Source organism: Heliangelus exortis, chromosome W (assembly GCF_036169615.1).
Source record: "Heliangelus exortis chromosome W, bHelExo1.hap1, whole genome shotgun sequence".
Taxonomy (NCBI): Eukaryota; Metazoa; Chordata; class Aves; order Apodiformes; family Trochilidae; genus Heliangelus; species Heliangelus exortis.
Window position 1 is genome coordinate 1,039,061 of NC_092453.1, and position 27,707 is coordinate 1,066,767.

Consider the following 27,707-nt stretch of genomic DNA (forward strand, 5'->3'; position numbering starts at 1 on the left):
CAAATTAATAAAAAAAAATCTTACCCATCTGGATGGATATTTCTCCAATTGCCCAGGTGGCATTGTTACACACAGAAATGAATTCAGGGTTTAGGTTGGTTCCCAAAATGGGCATGAAATCAGCTAGAAAGAACATTTTAAAATCTCATCACATAATACAACCATGTTGTGCCATTACTGCAAGATCACAGGGGGCAAAAAAAAAGTTTTTAAAAAATTTTGTAACCATATTTGAATTATTTTAAAGCATTATACCTGAATTAACAAGAGCTTTATTTCTGCTATATATCAGATCAACCTGGATTTTACAACCTACGCAGCTTAATACAAATCCTTTCAAAGTGTAATTTAAAAATATTTCAAATGGGTATTATGCAACTTTTATGCAACTCTAGAAACCTTTTTTTCTCCCCTTTCCAGGGATGGGGAAAGAAAAAAACACACACTGATCGCTATGTATTCCCCTGAGCTAAAATTAAAATTAAAAATAACAAAAAATCTTTCCCCTCAAAAAACCAAACCCCATATATTATATTCCAAGATATATTATAACATCTGTCAAACAAATTTTAAATTCCAAGCCTATCCAAGCATTGACGTCAAGATAAGTGTATCTCAAGAGTATCTGAGGGAAGAAACAGTGAGTATCGTGGAAGTGTATAACTGATGTTAGTTCCCTACTGAAATTTAAAAAAAACCAAAACCCCCCCAAACCTAACCTTTTGCCAAGTTTTTGAATGTCAATATATATAAACTATATGTAACAAAAAAGCTATAAATTCAAGAATTTATCAAAGAAAGCAACTTTTCTAATTGGAGTCTAAGTACTGTTTTGCTGTATTACAGTACAACAGGAATCATGTTACATTATAAAAAATAAGTAGCACATGTCTCTGTGTACAAAAAGAACGTGTCAAACACACAGTTCAAAGGAGAAAAGACTACAGACCCTTGCTGATAAAGGAAAATGAAAACTTACAACACCACAACAGGGCAAGCCACAGAAAAGGGAATTTAACAATGGCTAAAACAGTCTCTAATCCTTTTTTAAAACATGTTAATTATTTAATATGTAAAAGAAACATACCGATGCAAGGCTTAACATGCTGAAAACACGCCTTTGTCAGATCACCTAACAGTGCAAAAGAACTCTGCCGTACCTCAGGCATTTTATCCTAGAGAGAGGAAGAAAAAAAAACCTGGCAATTTTAGAAGTGTTTTCCATTCTCTTGAGAAAGACGATCCTTGAATTTGTGGTGGGTTGACCTTGGCTGGCTGCCAGGTTCCCACCAAACTGCTCTAGCATTTCCCATCTCAGCAGGATTGGGGGAGAACATAAGGTGGAAAAACTCATGGGTTGACATAGACAGTTTACTAAATAAAAGCAAAGGCCATGCATGGAAGCAAAGGAAACAAAAAAGGTTTATTCTCTACTTCCCATCAGCAGGTGATGTCCAGCCACTTCCTGGGAAGTAGGACCTTGGTACATGTAGTGGTTGTTCCAGAAAACAAACACCTTAATAAATAATGTCCCCTCCTCCTCCCTTGTCTTAGCTTTTATTGCTGAGCACAATATCATATGGTGCGGAATATCTCTTTGGTCAGTTTGAAAACTGTCCTGGCTCTGTCCCTTCCCAACCTCTTACTCACCTCCAGTCACTCCAGGCCTTTGGAATGGTGGTGTTGCAGAGACAGTCTTGATGCAGTGGGAGCACTGCTCATCAGTAGCCAAAACACTGATGTGTTATCAACACCCTTCTAGCTACCAATACAAAGCACAGTACTATTTGGGCTGCTACAGGGAAGGTTAACTCCAGCCAAGTCAGACCCAATAGAGGATTAAACAGGTTACTCATCTCACCTGCATGCATTGGTACATTAGTGTCAGGATATTGCTGCGAGCCACTAGCTGTTCAATGTTTCCTCCAAGTCCTTCAGCTAAACCACTGAGTAAATCAAGAGCCACAATCATGAAGTCTTTATCAGGAGCCTCATATTGGTCTGGCTGAGCATTGTGCACCTGCGACAAATAAGCATGCATTTTCAAAATGAGTATTAGATTTTCTCAGGAGTATGAACAAAAGTAAAACCAAAACAATGAAACAAACAAACAAACAAACAATTAGTTTCAGAAGTACAGCTTCATTTAAATATTTGTAGTTAATACTACACATCTCCCTAGAAACCCATAACTTTACATAGTTTATACATTGGTTTAAGGAGGTATTCTGAAAACATTGAACTAGTAATAGAAAAATACCATGGCTTGTGCAAGAGTCTTCTGCACCAGATTTACACAGCGCTGATACACAGGTTCACAGTACGGAAGAAAGCCAGATTGCAAGGCAGTAGCAACTGATGACAGGCACTGGAATGAAATAAATAAAAAAAAAATAAGAACGAGAGAGACACAATAACTTTCCTTATCACCCTGAAGTACCTTTTACTTGGGAGAGGTAAATTAAAAGCATTTTAATTATACACACAAGTAAATGATTGAGTAAAAACAACCTAGAAAGGCAATTAGCTAAACCAAGGCAACTGTCAGCTAAAAGTTAATTTCTCCTATGTATGTCAGTTATGAAAATGTCTCAGAAGCAGCATCTTCTGAGAGGCCAAGAAAGTTCATATGAAGACAGTTACTATAATTCAGTTAGCACTTACATTAAACCTCAGTATCTTGACCATGTATAAGCCCTAACATTACCCAAGATTTAAGAAACTAATTTCTCTAGAAGTGCTATCCTGATTCACACTTGGATGGTACAGAGAATAGACTGCATGGTCTGATTCATATGTTCAGCCTGTCTGATAAGTTTTAATGGAGGGATGAAGAGAGAGCAAGGAGAGAGAGGACAAGAACAACAGGGGTATAGAAGATTTTTTTTTAAAATAGAATCCCAAAGAAAACATTCAAGCATGGCAGAAAAAAATACCTAGAAGATTTCTGCTAAACCTAATGACATTTCTTCAGTCACAAGATTTTCCCAGTACAGTCATAATATTTTCTCCATAATGGGAAATACCTAACACTGTCAGTTTTTATAGTCACACTTCCTAGTTGGAGCATCTTTAGTAAAAGTGGTAATTCCTAAAATAAGTTCATAAAACATATTTAGTTTTTTTTTTTTTTTCATTTACCTCTAATAAAGGGAAAAGATCTTTATCTTCATCCTTCAACATGTTCCACTTCTGGATTAATGGAGGCATTAGCATCTGAATGTACTCCTGTTTAGGATAAAAATACATCAGCTACTTAAACACTTTGCGTAATAGTTTGTTTCAAAGCTAGAAAATTGATATATTAAGAATAAATATATTCTACTTTTTCAGAAAAAGAAAATTGTTATACTGTAATTCAATCATTGCTGCAATATGTAGAAGTAGTTTAATATTAGAATTTACAATTTATGTCTTAAAATATTTTGCTGAGGCACATAAATACTTTTTCAGAACCAGTCTTTTCCTCCAGGTTTGGCTTCAGTCTAGCAACATTTAATAGCTGTCAGGGTTGTTACAAATCCATAGGATTGACTCAAGGCCTACAAAAATGTTTTTACCAGCAATGCAATCTGGCTGTGCATCTGCCATGTGCTTTTCTCAACCATCTCCCATTGCCCTGATGCTACAACCCTATCCCCCCCCAATTTCTTGAAACCTCTTCCTCTAGCAACTACCCATCCATGAAGAAAGTAATTTCCTGTTCCTCCAAAAGGGCACACTTACCAATTCTATATAAAGATGTTGCATATTCCCTGCCACTGCTGTCACAGTCACAAGGACACTAAGCAAGGCATCCCTGTAGTACTGTTCCTCCCAGAAAGTATCCAAAGAGACAATAGATGCTGTCTGCTAATGCTATGTCCAAAGATAAAATATTCTAAGTGACTGAAGGAAGTCCCACCACCACCAGGAGTTCCCATTTAGCTTCCTACTGGTGCTGTCAAATGTCAAGCTGGCCAGGGCCAGAGAGAGATTGAAAAATGTATCTTTTGATAGTGTGGAGTCTTGGACAGCAAGTAAAATGCCATGGAAACAACCCATTTTTGTTTTTTATTCTAGTGTGTCTATGTCATGTGAAGCACTAAAGAGAAATAAAGCAAATTTTAATAGCCATCATAAAATGCACGTGATGCATGCATATCCTATTAATGAACATATGTACACTACAAAAAGCTCAGTATATTTGCCTGTGTGTTATCTGTGCTTTGTCCAAAGGATTCTGTATTTTTTATATATAAAATGCATGTCTGTCCCACTCTGCTAAAGCAATTTCTAATGATGATGTGCTCCAATATATTGGAAAGACACAAAGAGCAGCTTAGCTGAAAGCGGTGAACAAAAAAAAAGGTAATTAGAAATTAGCACACACATTCCACCAATTTCTTTAAAGTCACATTTCATATCTATATTAATATATGTATCTCCTCTGAGCTGAAGAATTCTGAGAATTAAAAAAAAATATCTCGATAAAGAGAAGTACACTTCACAAGCCACTATACACACAATTGTTTATTCAAATGGGGAATATTTGGGTAGTGGGAAAATTATATGAGGTCTATGTATTTTACATGTAAATATTTATTATTATTGAAGCCTACACAGAAAGGTCAGCATTTTTGTTTTAGTACATGTCAAGCACACTACAAAAAACAGGGAACCGTTTTTTCAATATATGACAAGTACTTCTACAGAACATAAGGTATACTCACTGGTTTATTCAGATGATGTCCTACAGAATCTGCTAGCGTTCCTATAGCATCATAAAGAATGAGCAGGTTTTTATGCTGGTATTTGCTAAATGCGAAGACCAAAGTGTCAAGTATATATGCAAGATAAGGAACAAGCTCTGTACAAGCCTCCTCTTCTAGAGTAGCAAAGGCACTGAATGACAGAAAAACCCACCACAAACAGGTCAGTCAAAATCTTGGAAAAAGCAAAACAAGACCACCCCAAAATACCCCATACTACCCATTTCTGTTTAAACACAAAACTGCACTAGTCCCCAAATTCAAAATCGTACTACTGAGATAAACTCAATGTATTTTGATTAAACACAAAGACTCTCAGCTTTTACAATGTGATGAGTAAAATTTTAAAAAATTCCTGCAAAACCTGTTACGTATACATGTTACAGATCTAATTCTGCTTTATGAAGAAACTTCCTTGGCAGTCTGATGTGTATGTTCCTCTTCCACACAAACTGACACATAAAAGCTTTATTTGCTGAGCTTCCTGCACAACAGTTGTACCCATTCCATTAAGGGTGTATCCATTTTTTTAATTACTACTTTTATTTAATATCTGCAGAGAAGGGAGAGAAGGGAATCTTACCTCGAAGGATCACCTTTCAAGAAAAAGGGAATATCCCTTGAAATAACTGTAACCCAAATTTTGGCAATCCTAAGGTAAATATAAGCTACATCACTAATGCAATGATAGGACAGTTTTTCCTTTGTCATCAGTATTGATCTTATTCATAGACATATAAAAGCCAGATTTCTGATCAATGAAACTTCAAATATTGAAAATGAACAGGTATCACATAGAGATAATTTCTTTTACTGCAATAGTTTGATGATTCATATACTCTGAAAACAAACTAGACATGAGAAATACAAATACATTTTTTTTCATTTTATTACAACTCAGAATAATTTGTGACTACTTCTGAACCTAATTCAATTTAAAAGAAAAAAACCAAAATACAATAAAAGCTAGAAATGGAGTCATGCATTGATCGATAAAGGTAGTAAAATACTTTCCCATGAAAATGCAGTGTCATGGACAGTGCTTTTTGTTTAAGCTTTGACTCACCTGCAGGCAGCTTCTTGTACTCTCTTGTTGCTATCCAGAATACGCTTTAGTAACTCAGTCATTAATGGCTTCAAGTATATGTCTGGAGGCTGACTAACTACCCAGTGTGCATAGCGACTAAGAGTCCAGCATGTAATGGAGCGAACGAGAGCCTTTTTGTTAGAGAGGCACTGAATAAGGTGAGGGATAAGCTCAGGAAGATATGGAATCATACCCTGCATACAGCCTAGAAGGAAAAATATAGCTATTACAGTTACAAGAATTACAAAATGTAATAAATTTTTTTGTTAATTCTTACAAGGCACATATTTTCATCCTCTATCATGCAGTAATACATTTTAAAAACATACAAAGCAAGTCTATATAATTTATGTTCTGAAAAGAAACCTCTCCATAAACAATAATGAAAATTCCCACTTCAAATTAATTCAGTTAATTTCAACTACATTTCTTCTTCAGTGCTTCCCCAATCCCCAGAAAATCTGTTTTATTAAATGAAGTAGAGCAAGTACATCCAAATAAAATTAGTTCATAAAGCTGAGAAGTTTTATGCCAGTCTACTCAGTGACCAAGACAATAAGTGGAGAAAGATTAGGTCTTTATAGCAAATCATATCATGCAATTTTCTTCTTGTTTTTTCCTAATATCACATAAATACTGACCAGCAGTAAAAGCTACACACTTCAAGTCAGCAAGAGCAGTAATACACTGAGATTTGCCAGAAGTACTAACTTTTACCTTGCTTGACTTGAAATCAAAACCAACAAAAAAAGTTTTCTAGCTACAAACAAAAAGTATGTTCAATAGGCACTGTAGGAAAAGATAGATAATCCAGGCATATTCAGACCCAAACATATTCTTTCAGTTTGCAAAATGGACAGAGATGCTAAAAATACAGGCAAAAAGCCAAGCCTATGAGTAAATACAAAGAAATGGAAGTTATTACATTTAAATCCGAGAACCATCGACAAAAAGCAGATCAGGGAACTGAATTCACAGTACTGATCTTCTCCATTTCTGAAAACACCAAATGAAATGTAAGACTCAAATTTATTAAATAATTCCTCTTGTATCAAATCAAAGTAGTACTTCATGAGAGAGTACTTCATATATGCTGTAGAGTTAAGAAAAGCAGGAATAAAAGAAATTATCTAAGCTATTTAGTCTCTGGAATATGTATAGATTTGAAAAAGAAAAATTAAACAATTAACTGCAGTCACCAACTAGTAGATGTATAGATTAACCACTAAAACCAAATCAGCTAAGAACATATACTTGCTTGCACAAGTAAATTCACCTAGAAGGAATCACAGAGCTGTTTTAGAACCAATTAAAAATTCAGCAATCAGATATGCACTGTTGCCTTACCTTCAGCAATTGCTCCAAGAACAAGGATACCAGATTCTTTAACTACCCATTTGGGATGGAAGAGCAATTCCTTCAAAAGTGGCAAGATATGTGGCAGAAATTCATCACGAAATACATTGGCCAGGACATCTAGAGCAGCAGCAGAACATTTCCCTGAGGAGATTTAACAGTGTTATTCTCTGCTTACTACACAAGCAGTTGTAATTAATATAGTATAATCCTCATTTTAACTTTGAGTTGCCAGGGTATTACGAGGAAAGATACTTTCATTTGATTAAAATACACAGGGACCCACTGTGCTCTGGTACAAAGTCACAACTCTTAAAAAGCCAATTTTGTGGAATTTTTATAGCCACTAAAGGACTAATACAGTGGGGATATTAAAACACTCAGTGACATGAACCACACCATTATATTATATTATATTATATTATATTATATTATATTATATTGCAACGCTATATACACTACATAATTTCAGGACAGTGTAACACTACAGATGAGGGAAGGTCTCTGACATAAATGTAGCATACTGGAGAGAATCAGGAGAAACAGCCTAAAAATATTAGCAATTGATTACAAAGCAAATCTTCAAACATGATCCATGCCTCAAAGCCAAAAAAAGGCAAAATGATCAATCTCTAGAGTCTGAAAGAAACTCACTGGCCTCTGTTCTGAGCTTTAATATCTTACTCCTAATTATGTGATGCACCAATACAAAGAAAACCACCTGGAAATTTGTTTGAAAGTTTTTTACCTCATATTTTTAGCACACAAAAGCTCATAGAAGAACAACTTGAAAACATGATTCAGATACCCTTACTCTGGTTTTCTGCTGTGGTGTTATCATGTTGCCATGGTTTAACACTTGTCCGGCAATTAAACAAATGAGAGATGCTCTATATTAACCCCTCTCCTTTCCCAGAAAGGGAAAGACTTATGGGTTGGAAACTAAATTACAGACCTTTAATGAAACAATACTGATGAAAAAGAAAATAATGAAATATATACAAAAATAATATCACACTCCTCCCCAATAACGCTCATGTCACCACTCAGGCTGCAGGGACAATTATCTATTTCAGTAGTTTCTACCACCCAGATGAAAACTTGGGCCCACTAGCAGTTTAGGTCAAGTTTAAGATATTTGTGTGTTTGCTACATATATTTTGTCTGATTAGCTGTTCAAATTGCAAGTCAAACATAGAACACTGGACAAGAAATAGGGCACTCAGTTCTGAATTTCAGATAATTCAAATTCTCTCAAGTCTAAATAATATAAATCAAAATATATTTCTTAACAGTTGTGTTCTCTTTCCTAGTCAGCTTTAGCTTCCTTACCATCTTAACCAAAACTGTGGACCACAGGCTACCCTCTGTCATTTCAGCTGTTTTCTGAAACTATGTATTCTGCAATCTCTACACTCAACCATAAGAACAACATTATGATTTTAAAACTACATAAAAAATTATACTTTACAAAAGTATTTTGCTTATTTTGTTCTAAAGTAATAATTTAAGTTTAGATTTACTGTTTGATCCATAAGCTCCAAGATACATTCATCTGTATTACATCTGAACTACAGGTAACGGCTGGCATGTTCAAATGGAAGAAAAATAAATCCAATACACAAACCAGATTTAGAGGGAAGAGTGAAGTAAAAAAGCATTATTAAGCTTTCTCAAGCTAAGAACAATGTGTAAGACCTTTTTTTTTAAAATTTTAAAGAGGTGATCAATGATTTGTATTATCTTGTAGAATTTAAATTCAGGATCCAAAGCTTCTGTTGAATGGCATCCAGTAGGTGTTTGGAGCTCTACCAGCAATATTTGAAGTAAGAAATAAGCTTACACATGGGTTGCTTTTGTCAATATAGTTATATAGCCAAAATGTCAGCTGAAAGACTCCCCCCCTCTGCCCCAACCACCAATTATATCAGTAGATAATTAATTTTCTGTTCAACAGCCAAGCCTCAGTATTCGTATATACAAACTCCTCTTTTTACTGTGGTTCTTGTATTATGAAAGTAGTCATATTTTAAAACATTTTATGCATTACTTTGACATACTTAAATTCCAGTCAGAAATAGTATCGTCATCATCGACATCATCACCATCGTCATCTTCAATACCATCTTCTTCATGTTGCTGAGCTACTGTCCGTGAACGATGAAAACGAGGTCTTATGTCCTGTTCACTATCTGGAATAGCTTCATCTTCTTCAATATCGCCCTGTCAAAATGTTTTATCAGATAAATTAGCGCAACTATATTGCTCAAGGAAGTTAAGAATGTAGTGTAAATTTTAGTTCAAGATTTCATAAGCATATTAAAGATTCACATCCCATTTTGTGCTGCCCAGCTAACTGAAAATGCTATTGTTCCTGCAATCTGATGCAGTGTTTACCAGAAAAAAGTGACAAGAAAACAGAAGCAAGAGAGGTAAGCACACATAAAAGCACAAAGTATCCTTCTTATTAAGACATTATTCTTGAAGGAATGAATTAGAAGGAAAAAGAGAGAAATTCTAGTACACATACACATTCTAAAATGTTGTGATGGAAAAATATGTGTAGTTCAAGCTAGAAGGGCATTAGAATTAATCTTTTTTTGTTTGTTTGTTTTTAGCATGCATTGCTGCAGTAATTCATGGGTAAAGCTATCCCAGATCTGCCAAAGTTGGGTGGGAGGGGACAGGAGCAAATCAGGAAAGCCCACAGATTATTTTCCAACAAATATGGCAGCACATTTAGTTTTTGGAACAGCACATCTTGCCCCAGAAAGCTAAATTTCTATTGAACAGATGGCAGACCAGATGTAGCCTACCAATTTGAAGCATTCTGATTTACAAGTCAGAAGCTAACCAGATATTCTGAGTATAAAAAAAACCAAAATCCATGCTTACCTTCAACAGAATAATATCAATCTCTGAATATTTCATACCATTTACCAGCACAGGTATCAATCTACAGAGAAATATTGATATATGTCAAGAAGGAAGACCCTGGTAATTACAGGCCTGTCAGTCTCACTTCAGTGCCTGGTAAAATTATGGAGAACATTATTCTTGGAAGTATTGAAAAACACTTGGGAGACAATGCAGTCATTGGTCATAGCCAGCATGGGTTCACCAGGGGAAAGTCCTGCTCAATCAAGTTCATTTCCTTTTATGACAAGGTCAACCATCTAGTTAACCAAGGGAAGTCAGCAGATGTTTTTGGATTTCAGCAAAGCTTTTGATACTGTCTTTCACAATATCTTTCTGGACAAAGCATCCATCATACAGCTAGACAAGTCCATAATACAATGGGTGAGCAACTGGCTGACAAGTCTGGCTCAGAGATTTATAGTGAATGGGGTTACATCAGGCTGGCAGCCAGTCACTAGCGGGGTTCCCCAGGGCTCAATTTTAGGGCCAGTGCTCTTCAATGCTTTTATAAATGTTCTCAACACAGGAATCCAATGTTTATTAAGTAAGCTTGTAATACAGCAAACCCAAGCAATGCTGAGGCCGTGGGTTCGAGCCTCACCCTAATGGTGATGAGCTCTAGCGGCACAACCAAGTTAGCGGGGTGCTGAGACAAAGCTCCAGTGGCACAGCTGGTTAGCGCGTGGTACTAATACAGCAAACCCGAGCAATGCTGAGACCGTGGGTTCGAGCCTCACCCTAAGGGTGATGAGCTCTAGTGGCACACCCAAGTTAGTGCGGTGCTGAGACAAAGCTTCAGGTTAGCACGGTGCTCATAGAAGCAGCAAAAGCCAAGCATGCTGAGGTTGTAAGCTGAGTCTGTGTTTGGAAGCCCACCTTTTATTGGCCCCCCAGTCCTGCTCATGCGCAGTAGGGGCCCGCCCTAATCAAGCACAGGTGGGCTTAACACAAGCTCATGCCCACTACCTGGCAATTAGTGCCACCTGGTTGCCTCATTTCACTACAAGCTTGCCAATGATAATAAACTAGGAGGAGCTGTGTACTCCCTTGAGGGTAGAGAGAACTTATAGAGAGATCTGGATAGTCTAAAGAGCTGGACAATCACCAACCATGTGCAATTTAACCCACCTGAGATGGGGTGATCTTGAGTATAATGTACAAATTGGGGGATGAGAGGCTGGAGAGCAGCCCCACAGGAAAGAGCTCTGGGGGTTTGGGTTGAATATGAGCCAAGTGTGCCCTGGCAGCTAAAAGGGCCAACTGTATCCTGAGTTGCATCAAGCACTGTTGGAGGGCATGAAGCACAAACTCTGCTTATGCTTAATCAAAATACTTTTTGAATACTTTTTGAATGCAAATTTATTCAAGTATTTTTGAATACTTTTTGAATTCAAATTTAAAAAAGACTAAGGCGACTAAGCCAACAAAGCGACTAAGCCCTGATTGTGTTTTGCTACATTTATAGACACCCGATATCTACTGAATGATTTATAGATTTGTTTGTTACATACTTAAAAATACTTTGTTCTAACATAATAATCTTAACTAAACCATTCCCACAGTTTGCAGCTGTCACAAGATCATAACATTCTCAAGAAGCCAAACTCCTCCAACAATTCCCAGCCTGTGTATTGCTTGCACCACTTCGTGACTTGCACCTTTATCTCATGTAGCTCTATTTGTTGTCATTATGGTTTTCTACAAAGCACAGTGTTGCTAGCTGGTCAAGGGAAGCAATTGTCCCACTTGACACTGCACTGGTACAGCCCCACCTCAAGCACTGTGCAGTTTTGGACATGTCAATATAATAAGGACATCAAATATTAGTGTGCCCAGAGGAGGGCAACCAAGATGGTGAAAGGTGTGGAAGGCAAGGCTTATGAGGAGCAGCTGAGGTCACTGAGGTTGTTTGTACAGCTTGGAGAAGAGAATATTGATGGGTGACCTCATCACAATCTACAACTTCCTCAAGGGGTGCAGCAGAGGGGGAGGTGCTGATCTCCTCTCTATAGTGACCAGCAATAGGACACAAGAAAATTAAATGAAACTACATCAGGGGTAGTTCAGATTGGACATTAGGAAAAGGTTCTTCACTGAGAGTGTGGTTGGCCACTGGAACAGGCTCTCTGGGGAAGTGGTTATGGCACCAAGCCTATCAGAGTTCAAGAAGCATCTGGAGAATGCTCTTAGTCATATTGTTTTGTTTTAGGTAGTCCTGCAAGGAGCAGAGAGTTGGACTTGATGAACCTTATGGGTCCCTGCCTACTTGAGACATTCTATGATTCTATATCAAAATAACACATAAAAAAAGCAAGCTGGTTTTCAGTTACCTGGGCCATAATTTTGGTTGTAAACACACCCACCCGCCACCAAGAAACAAGAAACAAAACAAGAAAACCAGCACAAAAAAACCTTAGCCTGATAAGCCTGATAACAAAATCTCGTACCTTAACCATACTTCATTTAATGACATTTATCAAAACTTTTTAACCTGAAAAAAGTGTTAATTTCTAACTAGAGGTAGCCAGATGGCACAACCAAGATTTACACTTTAAAAACAGGCTATTCTTCTACGTGTTGAAATTTATTATGAAGCACCTTTCAGAAATTAAGTCTAGAGCTTTTCAGTATGATTTCCAGCTCCCAAAATATGCTTGTTAATTATTAAGTTTGCTCTCACAAATAGTATTTGTCACTTTATTTACCCTGAGGCTAAAGCTTCTACCTCACTACTCTTAAGGATGGAAGTCTAAGTACATTGAGCCCTCTTATCATTGCAGAGATCTTGAAATTAGTTAAGTCATTAGTCTACATTAGACTTTTACTTAGCTATTAAACTGGTTATGGCCATGGGACTCCAATGGTATTGATATATGGGGAAAAAAAAAGTCAAAAACTTTGCATAAAAGGACATTCAGTAAAAAGATAAATTCATTAAAATAAAAGTATGTATTACAAGCCAAATCAGGCTAATACTGAAATCACCATGGACTGATCCAGTCAGATCGCTGATCCAACAATAGAAAGAAAGAATAGAAAGAAAGAAAGCCTACAAGAACCAAATAGAACAAGATATTAAACAAACAGTCTTTTAGAGGATCTTGTCCCACTTAATCCAATTTTTAAAAAAGTTAAGATTATCATCAAGTATTGGCAAATTTATATAGCTCCCTAGTCAAAAAGGACTCACCAGCCAACATGTTGTTTTCAAAAAATATGACATTGAAAGTTGAGAGATATGTAATGTTATTATTCTGTTTTTCTAGCAATTTAAAAGCTTCTTAAAACAACACAACTGAGGATGAAGCTGTTGCAATGTCAGCGTTCATGTAGGTCAGAAAAGGTTTAAGTTTATACTAAAAAGTTGAATAATATTAACGTGTGTTGGGAAGGGAGTAGGTAGAATCAAGAACTGTTCTATCATTCTTTTTTGTCTTTTGAGCTATAAGAGTAGAAGTAAAAACATTTTAAAACTTAAAAATAATTTCTCATAACATTGTTTCTCCTGTTTTCAACTCCTATTCTTATACTACTATAGTAAGTGTTTTTATCTGAATTATCTGCTTTCTAATTGCTTATGGAAACTCAACTTGACACTTTTTAAATTTTAATTGCTTTACATCTAAAATGGTCATATTTGCTGACAAGAACACATCTTCTCTCAACATCTTGACTGGAAGAACAGAATCGCAGACAGAACTGCTCAAGTATTTTTCAAAAACCTTTCATGCATATGACAAAAATACAGTCTCTATTTACTGGGAACAATGAAGAATTAATTTTCTATTGCAAAAGTCTTTAGATCAGTCTAGAAAAAAGTTACAAACACTGTTGCAGACATGCAAATGTTTAAATCTCAAACACAGATATTCAGTCAAGTATCCATGTTTTAACGTTTAGGATAACTTTTTGAAACTTAAAAAAAGTTTGAAAATTGAAAAAGTACAGTCATTCTGAAGAAGTATGAAGAAACACATTATACATGTTTTCTTCAAGTTTAAACTGCAGTGGCAATTGATATTGATTCCTAAATCTAAATGATCTTGTCATTTTGTGATGTTATTCATAAATACGAGGAAACATTGGCATGACTATGCACATAGAAGCATTGCACAGACATGCTCACAATAGCAAATGTCAAGACAAATGGTACCCCAAATAATGCAGGTAACATCACATAGAGATGTTTGTTTAAGCTTAAGTTCATGTTAGTATGCCTTTGCATCCATCTGATGCTGAACAGGCTGTTAAGATCAAGGTAAAGTACAAGTGACACAGTGTAGGTTGCTTCTGGAGCTGAATCTGAAATCCTCACTACAGCCCTTTTTAACATGCACAGGAACTAGCTACAGGAAAATCCTTCTAAGCATACAACAAGCTAGATAATATCTGTAAGATTAATCAGGAACATGGCAACTGAAGTTTAAAGATGACAATTTCAAAATAACTAGGAGTCGTAATTCTTAATACTTACTTAGTAAGATGCCGACATAATACATCTTTACAAATGGGCTGTTCAGCCAAAGTCAGCCAAAACTCACAAGCCTCCAAAGCCACATTTTCATCTTGGTCCTGGGTCCTTTGAAGCATATACTACATAATACGAAAAAAAAAACCAAACAAAAACACAAAAAAACCCCCACAAAAACCCCAAAACAAAATAAAAAACCAAAACAAAATGAAAGAAAACTTGGATAAGACATAAGTTTTAAGTGCCCAGAAAGAAGCAGCTATCAACATTGCAAAGTGTATTTGCATAAACAGGCTATGCTACAAAGATTTATTTTGTTAGCTTCACTTTCAGCTAAGTCTCTTGTAAGTAGCTGTACTTGATGACATTAACAGCAAGTTTCTCAGTCAGTCTCTGCTTCTAGGACTGATAATGCTCAATGTTCATAGTTACGGCTAGAGACTGGTATGCAGAACCAAGGCCACTGCTAGGTCCTGAGGAACATCTTGTGCTCCGGAAAGAGAAAAGGAGTAAAGAGGTCACATCTGCAACCCTCCTTTAGGGAGGAGTGGACAAGATAAATTACCAAAATTGACAAGAGTATTCCATTCCATACGTGTCATACTCAGAAATTTGAGAGAGGATTCCGTCCATTCATCTGACTTTGGTCCTGATCCATGCCTGCCTGAATCTGTGTGTTCCTGCCTCCAGCTCCCGACTGCTGCCAACTCCAGGAGTCCAGCCTGGACTTTCCCAGGGCTGCCCTGCAGCCTCGGTGGTGACATGAGAGTTATTTGGGGAAAGGGGGGAGGAACATGATATCATTTTCCTGTATATTTGTATATATTTAATAATTTTTTTTTTTTTATCATTACTGCTTCATTAGAGTTGTGTAGTTTAGTTTCCAATCCATAAGTCTCTCTCCCTTATTCTCTCTCCTTTCTTTATCAGGGAGGAGGATTAATAGAGAGATCTGTTATTCAGTTAATTGCTGGCCCAGCGTTAAACCTTGACACTGTCCTTGTCTGCTTATCATAAAATGCAGGTGCCAAATGGCTACGTGGCCGCAGTGTGAATGACTTGTGAAGCAAAGGCTCAGTGGTTAGAGGTCATGCAATAAAGGTCTGGATCAAAGCCTGTATGACTTTTTCCAGCAATTCACATATGAAGACCTGAGCACTAACAAAGCTTGAATTTATATGTGAAGCCAACACTGGGCCATCATCTCCCCTACCTTTCTCCTAATTAATAAATATTAGTCTGCTAAGAACCAATCAATACACTAGTTATGACCTAAGTTCCACCTTGTCAATAGGTGTCTTTGAATCCTTTGTTTGGTGTGAAAAGAGCACCTCCCCTGGAACCTGTTGATGGGCCTGATCCACTGTTCTTCCCCCCCCCTCAAGGCAGGGATGCATCCTTGGGTAAGATATCATGACCTTTCACCTTTTGGGTAGGTGTGAAAGCATCCCTGGGTGCATTGTACACTTTGTATTATCATTGCTAGCAATATTAACATCTAATAGTAGCACTAATAGTAGTGCTATTGCAGTCAATACATTTAGAACAGCTATCTTGAATTTCTTATATCTGTTGTCTTAAGAAACTACCTCACATTTCCAACTATGTATTTGCCACTTTGTGAATCTGTCTCACAGAAGGCCTCACTAGAGGATAGTGGGACAGTCAAATGTTAAGTGGTCATACACATTAACACAAATAAACCTTTAGTCATAAACTTTTAATCAATAACTAGGACATAAGACTGCAGTCCAGCTGCCCGCAGCTCCCCTGTATAAGAGGTTTGTTGGATAGCAAGGGGGCTGTGGTCTGAAATCCTGTGGCTTCAACAGGAGGGTTACCCTCAACCACACATCCATGTCACACCAGTCTGTTCAGCTACATATCCCTTTCATGCACACTCATACCCCCCACCTTTCTGCCTTCACGTGACAGATATGAGGCTACTTAAAGCTATGGTGAGAATAAGCCAATAGACTTATTTCTTAACACTAGATGATTCAGACTCTAAGTTTCTTCACTGCTTAAATGAGAACATTACTACCAAGAAACTACAAATACTCTAGATAATCAACAGCAGTTTCCTGAGAACAGATTTTTAAATTATTTTACCACATGCCCCCCTTTACCCTTTTGAATTACTATACAACTATATACTTTGTAAGATGGAAGTACTTTTTAGATCCAATACCATAAAAAAAAAAAGCTTCCCTTTCAAATCTTGATTACCTGACTGAATGTAATTAAGTAGAACTCATAACAGGGAAAACAAGGCTTACTTTTTTCTGTCATGAATGGCAATTCAGATATTCAGTATCAAATATTTAGGACACAGAAAAATGTCCTACCCATTGCACGCAAGGCTTTATTAATGCACCTGAAGTGACAGGGCATTTTTCCCCAGAGGGCTTGAAAATCCACTATTTTGCTGTATCAAATTATTTGTCACAAAGTCAAAAAGAGAATGACAAAAAGTATTATTTGAAGGTGCTCCTTACACTGTCATTTCCTCTTCAAGTATGTATAACAGAATATGCTCCATGAAGTTGCAAAAACGGGGAAAAAAAAGTCTAAACTTTGTAACAGAACAAAAATTTGCTACTACTGTCTTTTGTAGAGAAGTAGTCTAGTAATAGTTTTCCTAAGAACAAAATACCAAATACAAAAATACCATCTTGGATTTTCTGGTTGGTGACATCATTTCTACCCACAAAGTCCAGAAGTTCCTTATTGATCTTAGGTAGTTGAAGAGCGAGAGAAGTTATCGCTTGTTGACAATATAATCTCCAAAGCTTTATTCTCTTTCTCAAAAAAAACCCCAACCCAAGCCCAAACAAAAGAGAAAAATCAACTCAAGTACCAACCATCCCTGTGTTAAATGAAAACGTTTGCCAGGGTTGGTGTAATGGAATTCCAAACACCACATAGGTAGACTAGACAGCAGGCCAAGGCTGTCACAGTTCAACTCCATTTTATGTTGTTTAATGCCTTTGTCTAATGCCTTATAATCTTTGTGTTGCCCGGACCTAGCCCTTATAGAATTTGACACTGGGTTATGACCCACTTGTTTACATAAAATTTGCATAAGAAACATACTGATCTTAGCTACTTGCAGTCTAGCAAGTAGAGTATGTAAAAGCTACCAAGAAACTGCCAGTATTTCCCAGGAACATGCCACATATATTGTGTGTCAAATAGTGTCAAGCTGGCAATTAGCTGAAAAGAAACTTTTGCAACCTCAATCTTGACGGAAAATGAAGAGTAGGCGAGCACAAGTGTAACATACCTGTTCTGATGAATGCTTTTAATTTGTTATTATTTCTGCAACCCCAAACATGCTTCACCTTGCAATCTGGGAAATGAGACTCACCTCAACTATACTAATCATGTGAGGAAGCAGACGATCCATTTGAACTTCCAGTAACATTACTAGAGCACGGCAAACATTTTTGCGTACTTCAGGCTCCTCATCACCAGCCAGTGCAAAGAGATTCTGTTGGAATGTAATAACAGTTGAAAAGCCTCAATTCATCTAGTTCAACTTGTATTTGAATTGACATTACTGGCAAACTACGGTATGCAAACTTCTATACCCTTCTGCCCCACCCCAGAATACCACATTATTTTAAAGGACATACAGTTTAGCAAATTAACTCTTCAGACTCTCAATGTGTATTGATACCCAGTATTTTGGTCATGTGTACATTAGATCCAAGAACATTATTTCTTGAATTATTATTTTTTCCCTTAAATAATGAATTTTTTAGCTAAAAAACTCCTTCAATGTATAACAGCAGCAAATAAAATACTCTAGATAACAGAAAATATCACCCTTCTAATCCACATTCAGTAGTAATATTCTGAGAGATACATCATCCAGACTCAGTGACCTGATGATTCCTGTACTGAACTCTCTCCATCAAAGGTAAGTGACAGGCTGCTTCCAGTACCTTTATGCAACAAATGTTTCCTCTATTTATGAAAAGGAAGCATCTTTCAAAAGACTATTTTTTGGGTTGGGAGAGAGCTTATTCTAATCTGATCATAAGTATACAGAACGAAATTCAATCCATAGGGACTGAAGCTAAGAATGGGAAGTCAGAAATGTAGTGTTTTGGGGTACTGGTGGTTGCAAAACATTAAAGTTCTTGATAAATCAGATATGTAATTTGACTTAACCCCAACCAAGAATGCACACTCACCTCAATGAAAGAATCTATGTGCAACATAAGAGCTTGAGTTCTGCTGATGATAAATTGATTGACACATGCAACAGCATGAGACCTACAAATGGAACAGTTAAAATATACATTTTTCATGACTTAAACATTTTCTAAACTGTACATAGGCATCAAAAACAAACATTAGGGAAAAAAATACATTGTCCATGCATCTTCTAGAGGCAAGAAGGAACAAATCTGCACATCTATATTGTTACCAAGAAAAATTACTATACCAAAAATTTTAAGTACCACCTTATACTCAGATATATCTAAACTAGATGTGAAGGGGAAAATATCAGTAGACTTTCACATAACAAGCCATGGGACAGCACAGCTATCTCAAAGTGGGGAAAAGATCCTGGCTCAGGAACTAGGAAAACTCATAGGAAGGCTTTTAAACTCAACTCCAAGGTGGGTGGGGATAAAGCTGAGCTTACTGGATGCGGTCCTGGGAGTAGTACATCAGTACCAACCGGCCAGCTTGTTGAGGCGTACTTTAAACTGAAGGACCCAGAGGGAGGGATCCAAAATGGCAATAATCACACCACCATCACCACTACAACTGATTTGGGATTATATCAGGCCAACTAGAGTAAAGTAAAATGTGCCTCAGATGTCTCGTTAAATGAGAAGCAACAGGTCAGCCTCCTGAAGAGTATGTATACAAACGTCCGCAGTCTCGGAAATAAACAGGAGAAACTGGAGCTCTGTGCCCAGTCAGATAGTTATGATATCATAGGAATAACAGAAACATGGTGGGATGAGTCACACAACTGGAGAATCATGATAGACCACTGTAGGCTGTTCCATAAAGACAGGCAGGGGAGAAGAGGTGGAGGAGTCACACTCTATGTTAAGGAAAAACTTGAATGTATAGAAGCCAACTATGGTAATTGTGGTAGCCCTATTGAATGCCTCTGGGTCAAAATCAGAGGGGTTGTCTCCAAGGCAGACCTTACAGTAGGAATCTGATACCGACCCCCAAACCAAGATAATGTGACCAATGAAGTGATACTTGGGTCAATCAGGCAAGCTTCAGGTCAACAAAGCCTGGTCCTTATGGGAGACTTCAACTACCCAGACATTTGTTGGAAGAACAACACTGCAGCTCACCTGACACCAATCAAGTTCCTGGAATGTGTAGAAGACTGCTTCCTCACACAAATGTTGGATTTGCCAACCAGGAATGGGGCACAGCTGGACTTACTACTCACTAACCAAGAAAACCTGCTCTATAATATCTTGGTTAGTGACAGACTTGGCTGCAGTGATCACAATATTGTGCAATTTGGAATACTGCTGAGCACAATGAAGGTTAATTCAAGAACAAAGGGTTTAGATTTTAGAAGAGCAAACTTCAGCTCACTCAGGGCTCAGTTGGAAGGGATCCCATGGGAAGCTTCCATGGAGGGTAAAGGAGCTAGTGAGTGCTGGGAGCTTTTCAAGAACACTCTCCTAGTTAACCAAAACCAGTTCATCTCCTCTAAAGGTAAGGGAAGTAGGCGGAGCAAGAGATCCTGCATGGCTTAACTGCAGTCTTCTGGGTCTGCTCAAAACCCAAAGGGAAATCTACCAGAGGTTGAAAGGTGGAACATTACTGGTTGAAAATTACAAGAGCATTACCAGGGTATGCAGAGAAGCAGTTAGGAAAGCAAAAGCTCAGCTTGAGCTAAATTTGGCCAGAAATACCAAAAACTTCAAGAAAGGGTTCTTCAAATATATTAACAGTAAGCAAAAACAGAGGAATAATATTGGCCATTAAAAATATTGGCTATTAAACAGAAGTCAACTAGTCACCAACAGTGCTGAAAAGGCAGAGGTTCTCAATATTATCAGTAAATGATTTGTTACTCTCCCATTGCTGCATTACAAAATGAATGCAAGATAGTACTTTCTAATCAGAATATGAAATTCTAACCGCAGCATCAAAAATTTCATAATATGCAAAATCTTACAAGAAACAGTTTGATTTTCAAAGTCAGACATATTCTAGATTTGGAAGATGCATAAAGAGATGAGGCTGATCTATTAAATAAGCAGATAAGCACGGAAATTACTGATACATGAAATCTCTGTGGCTTCTCTTCTCACATTTGCATATGTAGGATAATTTTAAAAAAGAGTGTTTTAAACTGATCTATGAAATATCAACCTCGCTACTCATGTAAATAAATTTAACAGGTAACTTTAGTACAAAACCTAAAACTACCTTATTTTTGGACTGCTGTGCTTGAAGAACTGCAAGAATTTAGGTATCATGATATTCAGCGGTCGGTCCAATACATCACTATCTAAAATTTCAGCAGAATCTTCACATATCTTCTGAAGAGCACCAAATGCACCCTATTAAAAAAAATTTTAAAAATATGGTTTACATTTTGAAGCAACATTTCAGGTTTTGTAGAGAACAGGTAATTTTAACATAACACCACACTAAATGAGTAAATGTAGCTAAGGAAATATGGATTTAAAACATCATTAAAGGCTTTTTATTTAAGCACTTTATACTGTCATCTGTAAGCTCTCAAGCTGGATGAGTTTATTATAGAGAAGCGGTAATTTTAATTTTAGCATTCAATGCTTGCTTATACAATCATATTTTAAAAACACTTAAAAGCAAGATGTTATTTGAAAAATAAATTACAAGTTGCAAAAGCATCCACTTTAATTTCATTGTGATTTTATTTCCTTTTTTTTTTTTATATAGGGAAAAACAGAACTCTGGACATAATGGTCAATTTGAGTTGCATTTTCAAGTGTTTCTTAAGAAAGCAGCACTAAAGCACTACATAACAGCATGGCATCTTGGACCTCTGTCATATCTCTAAGGACTATTTTATAGAAAATGCTTCACAAACTTATGGAATCAGCATGAAGTAATTAAAATTGTGTGATCATAGATTTTTATTTTTAAAAAATCAGACAAGACATTTTTCTTCTCATAGCTTAACATGGTTGAGCTGGTATTTATTTATTTTCCTTCATAAACACTGAACAAAAAAGTTCATTTCACACTAGCCTGATATAGCAGTCACAGATCACATTTTCAGATTATAAGAAAAATGAATAACACTACTTTTAAGCAAGAGAAAATTGAAGGTCAACTTGATGAGACTTAAAAGATTTAGCATCACAAAGTCGTAACTTTAGGACACTTCTCAGCTGAGTTGCAATAAGTATCTATATCCAGTCTTATTCTGCTTTTATGCAAAGAAAAAGTAATTTGAATGAACACTAAGAACATGGAATACAGGTAGAATAAAAAGTATCAACTTTGAGCCACTGCTCTCTGAAGAGATTACATATGTATACATGCACGGAGAGTATGATATATATAGTCTTTATGAAGAAAAGCAAAAAATTCATAGAATCATAGAATGGTTTGGACTGGAAGAGACCTTAAAGGTCATCTAGTTCCAAACCCCCTGCATGGACAGGTGTTTTCATTAGGTCTGGGATTCAGCAAGAAATAAAAAAATAAAAGGTCTTTATAAACATATCAGAGACAGTTTATTATACCATCCCACTACAGACATACAAATACAAACAGCTTACTTAATTAAACTTGTCAGCAGAACCCACAAAGCAAACCTCCCCTGAAGTTGTATTCAGAACAGTTTACAAGCCTGAGCTTAATGGGAGTCCTCCCATGGAGACCACTGATCCCCTGAAAGTCATTCTCCCTACCTCCTTCTGGTTTTCTCCCCCTTTTATGCCTGGGACATACTGTCACACAGGACCAGTATGCCCAGGAGGCCAGCCAGGGGGTGAGTAAATCCTGCCTTATCTATCAACCTTTGGTGTGTGCTTACACAAACACTGGGAGGTGGGGGGGTGTGTGTCTCAAGCCTGATATCAAGTTCTTAATTTCACATAAAAACATGTGTCCTCTACAGATCAAAATTATTTACTCCATCACAACAGGGACACCTCCCACCAGACCAGGTTGCTCCAAGTCCCATCAAACCTGTCCTTGAACACTTCCAGGAATGGGGGCATCCACAACTCTACTAGACAACTTGTTCCAGTGTCTCAAATTTAGATGATAATCCAGTGAAAAATAAGCCTCCTTACCTCACAGGTATTATAATCTTCAGAATCCAACAGGCTGCAAAGCTTTGGTAAGAGTTCAGGCCAATTTTGTAATTCCCCTTTCGAAGCAATGGTTGTTACTAGAATGCCTAAGTGAATCAGAGGAATAAAAGATCTCATATATCTTCACAGGTTTCACACCAATATTTATCATTTTAATCTCAAAGATCTAAAGAGTTCAGAAATTTCTTGGTTTATTAAGATTTAGCAAGCATAAAAAGTAGTACTTTTCATTACAAATGGTATTTGAAGGGCTTTGAAATGCAAGGGCAGGTCGTTCCTTCCTACAACCATGAAGGGCTCAGATGTGAGAAGTCAAGCACGAAGTATTTCTAGTTAAAAGAATAATCATGCACAAACACTGCAGGACAGGTTTTGCTCTAGGTTTACTAAAAATACTACAAATCTTGACCACTGGTAAACATAAAGTATCTACCTCACATCACCTCCACTTTATTATGATACAAAAGCTTAAACATAGGAAGCTGTCATTCAATTAACTTATCACCCAATTGTAACATATGTGTTCACAACTTTACTATGTTTACAGAAAACATTAAGGACACATTCTAAGACTGAAATACCTACTAAAATCTTACACAATGTGACAGTTCTCTTCCTTTAGCCCACATCCAGGGCTAAAATGAAGCCATTTGCTCTCTCACTCAATGATGCCTTGTCTGGTTTGAGACAGGATAGAATTAATGTTCCTCCTTGTAATTTTACTTTCATTTATTAAGTTTTACTTGCAGTTACTTAAGTAGCTGCACTTCATGAAATTAACAGCAAGTTTCTCAGTCAGTGTCTGCTTCTAAAAATGATAAGGTTCGATATTACTGTCACAACTGGAGAACAGTATGTAAAACCAAGGCCACGCCTTGCTTCTGAAACATCTTATGCTCAAGAAAGAGAAAGGAAATAAATGGGGCACACATGCAACCCTCCTTTAGGGAGGAGAGGAGCACACATGTGACCAAAATTAACCAAATGGAGTATTCCATGCCATATGAGTGTTACTCCATATAAACCTGAGGGATGAGGAAGATCAAATTTTTCTTCATACATGGGAAGCATACTGAGAGGATTCAATCTGACTTTGATCGTGATCCATGCACTCCTAAAGCCTTGTGTTCCTGCTTCCAGCTCCTGTGCGCTCCTGACTCCAGGAGCACAGCCTGGGACTTTTCACAAGCTGCCCTGCAGGCTCAGTGGTGACATGAGTTTTATTGGGGAAAAGGGGGGAGGAATGTCATATTGCTTTTGTAAATACTTGTGTATATTGAATAATTTTTATTTTTCATCATTATTGTTTCTATAAAGCTGTGCATTTTAGTTTCCAACCCACAAGTATCACTTATTCTCTCTCCTTCCTCTATCAGGGAGGGGGATCTGTCATTCATTTAATTGCTGGCATATCATTAAACCATGACACCCCTCCCCAGCAAAGAAGGAGAATCAGGGAGAGGACAGACGCCCTGTAGATTAAAATATAAACACATTTCATGAAATCATACAACTAATACAACCACCACCATAGAGTATGCTATTAAACTCAGCCTGATCTTCACAAGCAGAGGGAGCAGCAGGCCAAAAAGAAAGAGTCCCAGGAAACAAGACTCTCTACCCTCAGCATACCTCCCCCTTTTATAATGCATATGACATAAGTGGATATGACAGGATACACCTGTCAGTCAGTTTGGGTCAGTTGCCCTGAATTATGCTCCCAGCTGACTTGGGGCTTCTAATGGCCTGCCCTCGATAGCTGGCCTATGGTTCTGTCCCAGTGAAACCAGGACAGCAGGACATCCAGTGATCAGCTGTGGGGTTGGCTGATGCAGATCCAGCAGATAGGATGGCCCAAAGAGCCACCAGTTCAATTTCCAGCACATACAGAAATCCCAGGAAAAAAAATTAGGTGACAGGAATGCGGAAGGTTGCTTATAAACTAGGACTGACTACAAGTCCATTTTGTCTCAACAAGTATTCTCCCAAGTGACAAGTGATGAAAAAAAAAGCTTTTCTAAGCTTTTTCATTGAGCTTATCACTAAATACCCTTTTTCTTTGGAATAAAATGTTAAAATTCTTATTAAATATACAAGAATAAAGAACAACAGAGCAAAGGACATTCTGGGAAAGACACAAAGATATTTTGCATTGTGTTTCCTTTGATGCAATAAGGCTGGAGAACCCAAGAAGACTAAGGGCAAAAGTAAAGACCAAGGTAAAACACAATTTTACAGCTCCAGAAGTAGTTTCTATCCAGTTGTCTCTGTAACTGCAACTGAACAGAATTCCAAAAGTCTATAGAGATTTTTAAAGTCTTAAAGATTATTTCTCCTGAATATTATGGTCCTGCAAAGAATATCAGATGCATTAATAGAAAATACATATTTTATTGTTGCTGTATCTTAATGATCTGCATTTAAAAAACAAAAACTGAACTTCAAAATTAGAACAAAATAAATTAATGTTCTTGCCTCCAAGACAAAGCACTTAAATTGCAAAATTGTCTCCCTGACTTAGATCTGTCACAGGTCTGTAGAATTAACACAAGTTGAGAAACAAACTTAAGAATGAAATTCCTGGAACTCCTCTAGACCACCACGTGAGATAATCATAAATCTTAAAGGCAGTGGTAGTTTTGGAAAAGAGTTGTCTTAAAATCTTTTCAAGATCCTGAAGTTTTCAGAAGATGACAAAGGGTCTCTCTGTACTTGTAACATGAGCAAGCTTTCACAGCTAAAAGAAAGACTATTTGAAAACTATGTGTTCTTAAAAAAGGCTTATCCTAGACAGCAACAGGACAACCTAGGACCTTGCAAGAGACACACGTGCAGTTAAGACACATGTCATTTCAAGCTTTCTGTAAAGGTTGGCAAAGCAGCCATTTAATGTTGTGCTAATTTGGGTGGGGTTTTTTAATTATGAAGAGACACTTAAGTAGGGGGAAAAAAACCAAACTAATTTCAGGTTATCAAATGTTGCGTGAAAGGAATCTCGCTGCGGGCGCGAGCTCGGTTCGTGAACAGAGTCAGTCGAGCTAGTGCTGGTTCGGATTAGTATCAGAGAACTAAGTTCGATCCGCCTGGCTCGGGACTTGTTGGAACCACACCCCGCCTCAATCGGGCATGCGCATTTTGACCAGTCCCAGCTGGCCCAGGCGGGGCGTGCACCTGCCGCCTACAATCAAAAGCATTTGAAGCTTTGCAAAAGGTTTTAAGAACAATGAGGAAACGATCACATAAAATAAAGATACTTATTTTCACATTAAAAGAAATCTATGTGGGCTTCTAATGAGCTTCATCTCCTTTCACAGAATCACAGAATTGTCACAGTTGGAACAGACCTCCAACATCACCGAATCCAACCGTCAACAACCCCCGCAAATAAAATAAAATAAAATACATTTATCAATATAGGCATCACCATGCCCACTAGAGCATGTCCTGAAGTGCCTCATCTACATGGCTTTTAAATACCTCCAGGGACGGTGATTCCACCACCTCCCTGGTCAGCCCATTCCAGAGCCTGACTACTCTCTCAGTAAAGACACTCTTCCTAATATCTAGTCTAAACCTCCCTTGGTGAAGCTTCAGGCCATTTCCTCCCATCCTATCATTATTCACTTGAGCGAAGCCAGCACCCGCCTCCCTACAACCTCCTTTCAGGTAGTTGTAGAGAGCAAGGAGGTCTCTTCTCCTTAGCCTCCTCTTCTCCAAACTAAACAATCCCAATTCCCTCAACCTCTCCTCATAGGACTTGTCCTCCAGACCCTTCACCAGCTTGGTTGCCCTTCTCTGAACTCGCTCCAGCAACTCCCATGTCTTTCTTGTAGTGAGGGGCCCAGAACTGAACACAGTACACGAGGTGCAGCCTCACCAGTGCCAAGTACAGGGGCACGATCACTTCCCTTCTCCTGCTGGCCACACTATTCCCAATACACTCCAGGATGCTGTTGGCCTTCTCGGCCTCCTGGGCACACCGCTGGCTCATATTCAGATGGCTGTCAACCAACACCCCCAGGTCCTTCTCTGCCTGGCAGCTTTCCCGCCACTCCTCCCCAAGCCTGTAGTGTTGCATGGGGTGGTTTTGACCAAAGTGCAGGACCCGGCACTTAACCTTGTTATACCTCATATTGCTGGCCTTGGCCCACTGATCCAACATGTCCAGGTCCCTCTGCAGAGCCTTCCTACCCTTGAGCAGATCAATGCTCCCACCCAACTTGGTGTCATCTGCAAACTTCCTGAGGAAGCAGTTAATCCCCTCATCTAGATCACTGATGAAGATATTGAACAAGACCAGCCCCAAAACTGAGCCCTGGGGAACACCAATGGTGACTGGCTGCCAAATGGATTTGACTCTGTTGACTACAACTCTCTGGGCCCAGCCATGCAGCCATTTTTTAATCCAACGAAGAGTACACTCATATCTATACCATGAGCCGACAGCTTCTCTAGGAGAACACTGTTGTAGACAGTGTTAAAGGCTTTGCTAAAGTCCCGGTAGACAACGTCCACAGCCTTCCCCTCGTCCACTAGACGGGTCACCTGGTCATAGAACGAGACCAGGTTGGTCAGGCAGGACCTGCCTTTCCTGAACCCATGCTGGCTGGGCCTGATCCCCTGGCTGTCCTGCACTTGCCATGTGAGTGCACTCAAGATGAACCTCTCCGTAATTTCTTAGGGAAACAAGGTCAGGCTGACAGGCCTGTAGTTCCCTGGATCCTCCTTCCGACCCTTCTTGTAGATGGGCGTCACGTTGGCAAGCCTCCAGTCATCTGAGACCTCCCTTGTTAACCAAGACTGTT

General features: G+C 38.0%; 1 protein-coding gene across 1 annotated transcript in view; it reads right to left on the minus strand.

Moving 5' to 3' along the window:
• The window catches only part of LOC139789238 (transportin-1-like), an 87,831-nt gene that overhangs the window by 17,962 nt on the left and 42,162 nt on the right, over positions 1-27,707 (minus strand). The window contains exons 4-18 of the mRNA XM_071729742.1: positions 22,882-22,988; positions 21,017-21,150; positions 18,787-18,868; positions 17,955-18,077; positions 14,588-14,706; positions 10,090-10,150; positions 9,255-9,417; positions 7,186-7,338; positions 5,818-6,043; positions 4,713-4,884; positions 3,142-3,228; positions 2,261-2,368; positions 1,862-2,020; positions 1,088-1,175; positions 25-123 (exon numbers count right to left, since the gene is read on the minus strand). Of these exons, the coding sequence (XP_071585843.1) occupies positions 25-123; positions 1,088-1,175; positions 1,862-2,020; positions 2,261-2,368; positions 3,142-3,228; positions 4,713-4,884; positions 5,818-6,043; positions 7,186-7,338; positions 9,255-9,417; positions 10,090-10,150; positions 14,588-14,706; positions 17,955-18,077; positions 18,787-18,868; positions 21,017-21,150; positions 22,882-22,988 (1,881 nt within the window). The remainder of the gene's footprint in view (positions 1-24; positions 124-1,087; positions 1,176-1,861; positions 2,021-2,260; positions 2,369-3,141; positions 3,229-4,712; positions 4,885-5,817; positions 6,044-7,185; positions 7,339-9,254; positions 9,418-10,089; positions 10,151-14,587; positions 14,707-17,954; positions 18,078-18,786; positions 18,869-21,016; positions 21,151-22,881; positions 22,989-27,707) is intronic.